Source organism: Haliotis rufescens, unplaced genomic scaffold, assembly GCF_023055435.1.
Source record: "Haliotis rufescens isolate VD_foot unplaced genomic scaffold, xgHalRufe1.0.p SCAF_17, whole genome shotgun sequence".
Lineage (NCBI taxonomy): Eukaryota > Metazoa > Mollusca > Gastropoda > Lepetellida > Haliotidae > Haliotis > Haliotis rufescens.
The window spans coordinates 12,126,724-12,131,195 of record NW_025963857.1 but is presented as its reverse complement, the minus strand read 5'-3'; the positions used below and the strand labels follow the sequence as shown (position 1 = coordinate 12,131,195).

At 40.1% G+C, this 4,472-nt stretch overlaps 1 protein-coding gene across 1 annotated transcript; it reads right to left on the bottom strand.

The window, feature by feature from the left end:
• Positions 1-698: 698 nt before the first annotated feature.
• On the bottom strand, positions 699-4,394 carry LOC124112495 (chromosome transmission fidelity protein 8 homolog). Its single transcript, XM_046472640.2, has 3 exons — positions 4,284-4,394; positions 2,324-2,444; positions 699-1,178 (listed from the first exon to the last, which is right to left on the bottom strand). Exons 1-3 carry the CDS (start codon positions 4,304-4,306, stop codon positions 954-956), a joined length of 369 nt encoding a protein of 122 aa, XP_046328596.1. The 5' UTR covers positions 4,307-4,394; the 3' UTR covers positions 699-953.
• Between the last annotated feature and the right edge of the window lie 78 nt (positions 4,395-4,472).

The following is a 4,472-nucleotide window of genomic DNA, read 5'->3' as shown; positions in this document are numbered from 1 at the left end:
ATGAGATGAGATAACATATTTTATTCCATATTCAGAGCTCCAGATAAGCTTTTGGTGTTGTGGGTATTTTACCCATGCATTTTAAAATCATTGGGTGTCAGTAATTCTATCTGGGTATTCAAATTTCTGTTACCCACTAGTTTTTACACATATGGGTATTTAAGTTAAATATTTAAATACACTATTCATCTAGTCCTTGCAAACTGTTGTCGTGTGGGTTCGAGAGCTTTATAGGACGCAAAAATACCGCGATACTTCCACAAAAAAGTGTGATGGCAAATGATCTTGATGTAACTGTCATCGTGGAGTTTGGCAAGGTTGGCGGAATGTCGTATATAATATGAAAATAAGTTGCTGATTTGCTAATCGAATACGCATTTATGATGCATATTTTACGCAGATACGCAGCTTATCTGGAGCTCTGATATTTGTCAGACATGTGAAGGGCACATTGAATGAATCCTGCCATGTCAGTACTAACAGTACAATGATAACGAGTGAGTGAGTGAGTGAGTTGGGTTTAACACCGCTTTTAACAGTATTCCAGTTACATCACGGCGTGTCAGCTTAATGTGGGAGGAAAGCCTGAAGTGATGCAGGTCTCAGACGTTTACCACTTCGGTAAAACCCAAAAGCATGGGTATGTTGCTGACAACCCTAGAAACATAATCGGGGCGAACCGGGATTCGAACCCACAATCATAGGTTTCTGGCGTGCCCAAGGGACGCAACTCTGCACAGCGAATTGCGGCGCCTTAGACGACTGGGCCACCCGTGCCCCCACAATGATACCGATCAAACAATTATTTTACAATACGCTTTCATGATTTGAAAGCGGTTTAAAGATGAAGAAATCACATGTAGCAATCTCAATAATATGTTAATAAATGATTTTCTATGTACATTACCAAAGTTCTACCATGGCTACAAAGGAAACATCGAAACAACTTCAAATCATAATTTCTTAGGAACATGAGAAATAATTGGCTTTGGTCGTGTCTTGAACAGTATCTTCTTCTTTATGATGGCTTCTACAATATAGCCATTATTTGTTGGATTGGTTTCCATGGCAACATCTCCTTGTTTATGTGATTGTTTTGCTAACACAGCAAAGGGTTTTTCCAGCTCCACCACTTTTCCAAATAAAATGTGATGCCCGATAATGAGAACTGGTGCATCCTTGGAAAACAAGAAGATGTTGGATAAATAAGTCTTATAATTCATAATCAAGTCAGAAGAATTGAAATATTGCAGAAAGGGTACTTGTCGTACACACAATATTTCACCTAGTTTAAGGGCAAATGCCAGTATCATCAATGGTTGGTTGGTCAGCAATATTCAAGCTACATGACAGCAGTCTGTAAATAATCGAGTCTGGACCAGACAATCCAGTGATTAATATCATAAGCATCGACCCACGCGATTGGGATACGATGACATGCATCAACCAAGTCAGCGAGCCTGACCACCCGATCCCGTTAGTCGCCTTTTAGGACAAGCATAGTCACCTTTTACGGCAAGCATGGGTTGCTGAAGACCTATTCTACCCCGGAATCTTCACGGGTCATCATCAATGGTTATACTAGCGCCAAATATCCAACTGTGCTACAACAATGATGGGTCTGCAAATTACCTGAATGTTCTGCTTATTTGAGTGAGTAAGAATGTTTTACCACACTTTTAGCAATATTCCAGCAATATCACGGCGGGGGACACCAGAAATGGGTTTCACACATTGTACCCATGTCGGGAATCGAACCCGGGCCTTGGGCGTGACAAGTGAACGCTTTAACCACTAAGCTTCCCCCTCTCCCCCATGCTGTTTTGAAATTGAGTGAGTGAGTGAGTTGAGTTTAACGCTTCTTTCAACAGTATTCCAGTTATATCACGGCGTGTCAGCTTAATGTGGGAGGAAAGCCCGAAATGATGCCCGTCTCAGACATTTACCACTTTGGTGAAACCCACAAACACGGGTATGGTGCTGACAAATCTGGAAACATATTTGCAACTTACCGTGATATTTGAAATTAGGACAACAAAAGTATCATAAATTGATTTGATAAACTAGTAAATTGAGTGAGTGAGTATGGTTTTACGTCGCTTTTAGCAATATTCCAGCAATATCATGGCAGGGGTCACCAGAAATGCGCTTCACACGATAAACTAGTAAAATCCCTGAAATAGACATATGGAGACACAATGGATGCTTATAACATTAACCTACTTATCTACCAACCAAACCTAAGGTGTTTTCTTTCACTGGTACTCTGTATATTTAAGTACACTTGAAAATATATACATTGAGCTCCAGAAGCAGTGTTTACCTTGTTGGTGAAATGCAAATCACCAATGAATTTTCCACCAAGGGGCACCGGATGTCGGGTTTCAAGGGCACCTTGAAGGTCAATGATGGCCCACTCTGGACAATCCTTGGCGTCACCAGGTCTGAAGACAATATTAACACTGCCTTAATTCCTGTTATTAAGAGTACCAATCCTTTCTGATCAATATCATAAAAATTACTTTGAATTACAGAAGTATTTGAAACAGGTTCACATTGGCATTTCATGATCATCGATCGAGTTAATAATCGGTTTGCTCAAAGAACAATCTATGAACCAATCATCAATCCTGTTTTGATATATATAATCTGCTTGTCCATATCATCCTGATCATAATGTGTACATGACTCCTTATGATTACAAAGTAGTTAGATTGTTTTCTATTTCTACATGTCTGTGGTTTTAAATTTCAAGAGGTCTATGATGAGTAAGTGAGTGAGTATGGTTTTACGCCGCTTTTAGCAATATTCCAGCAATATCACGGCCAGGGACACCAGAAATGGGCTTCACACATTGTACCCATGTCGGGAATCGAACGGTCTTCGGCGTGACGAGCGACGGTTTAACCACTAGGCTACCCGATCGCCCCTGTCTATGATGAAATGCCAGACCAAGTTAATTTCTTGTTTGTGGACAAAGAGTATCTTACATTTTCCAAATGTTAAAAACGCAAGCTGGGTTTGTTTGAGATTAAATGCATTTTTTAACATATATGTCCCTGTGAAAATTCGTGAATTCTCTAGTACCTGATGTTTGTATGAGAGACTAGAGGGGGATGGTCAGGGTGACAGTTTTGTTTTCCCCTTGAAGTGGAGGTTTGTTTGTGCTTTCTGTCACTGATTTGCCTGGCAAAGACCATCTTCCAAAGGAGTTAACAGACTGTAAAAGTCCAGTTTTCACCCTTGCCAAACCAGGCTGGAATTTCTGGGCTCGATCGTAACGCCACCAGTGGCTATAACGATTATGTCCCTTCTATACCCCTCCAATTGACCTAGCAGATTCCACCTCTCATATCACTTGCATTTGCTTCAAATAAAATGGTGTCGCCCAGTGAAGATGATCTGATCGATAATCAAGATCTATATTGTAATATAATGCAGGAAGTGCATCAAATCACATGAGCACATGAAAAGATTTGGAAAATATCTATTGACGCAAAGTTGTCAGTACACATGCTTTGCATATCCTGCAATCTACTGAAATCTGCACGGCAGTTTAGGAACTGGATGTCTATTTTGTTTCACGATTTTGGTTGGACTGTGCATAGACTTGTTAGTCCAGCAAAAATATAATTCCTTAACTCCAGCCTAGTCCGGCAAGGGTGGAAACTGGACTTTTATATCCACTAGACCACAGCGTCGGTCCTACTGTGAAGGAATGTTCTATCTAGGACCATAGAAGCTAGGTTGTTGTCAGGGGAACCAATGAGCTATGAGTGTCAAGATTTCTCTGTACAAATGAGAAAAGCATTCGGACAAGCGTATATGATCTGAAGTTAATCAGTTAAAAGGCCTGTCCCAAGTTATTTTATTGTGGATATTTTAAACACTCTGTTGTTGTTTCTAAGCGCTGTGACATCTACACCGAAAACGAAATACCATCGAAAGAAGCTGACATCATATTGGCTCAAGAACCCAGAGATATCTTATCAGAGTAAAAGACTTGATTTGACAAAATATTGATGAGATTGTAGATTAACTATAGCTTACATGACCTGTGATATTGCTGGATCTCTTTTGTATCCAGCCTCATACTAAGCCTGACATTTTACACCGTGGCCTCAATGTAATTTTGCTCAACCATCTTCAAAGCAGTGACCCACATTAACATAAGTGACAAATACAACAGTTCACTCGTGGAATGCGTGAACAAACTGTCGATTCTATGTGTGAATACTGACAGAAGTGTGACATATTTTAAAACAATAATGACTGAATCTCACAGTTGTATGTACACCTGCACCATCCTTGTATTGAATGTTGTCCGCTTTCGCGCAATATTTCATTTCCGGGTCGCTTGGTTCCGTCTCTTCTTATTACAAATACGTACTGCGCTGACAGGGACAGGAACCATCTTACTACTTCACAAACTATTGGTTGTTGCATTTTATTGCTAACCAACCAAAAAAAGA

Excerpts from the sequence above, each read along its gene's own strand:
- LOC124112495 (XM_046472640.2), bottom strand. The coding sequence starts at position 4,306 with ATGGTGCAGGTGTACATACAACT. Across the intron at positions 2,445-4,283 it reads GTGCAGGTGTACATACAACT|ACCTGGTGACGCCAAGGATT; the intron begins GTGAGATTCAGT and ends TATTGTCTTCAG. Across the intron at positions 1,179-2,323 it reads ATTTGCATTTCACCAACAAG|GATGCACCAGTTCTCATTAT; the intron begins GTAAACACTGCT and ends TTGTTTTCCAAG.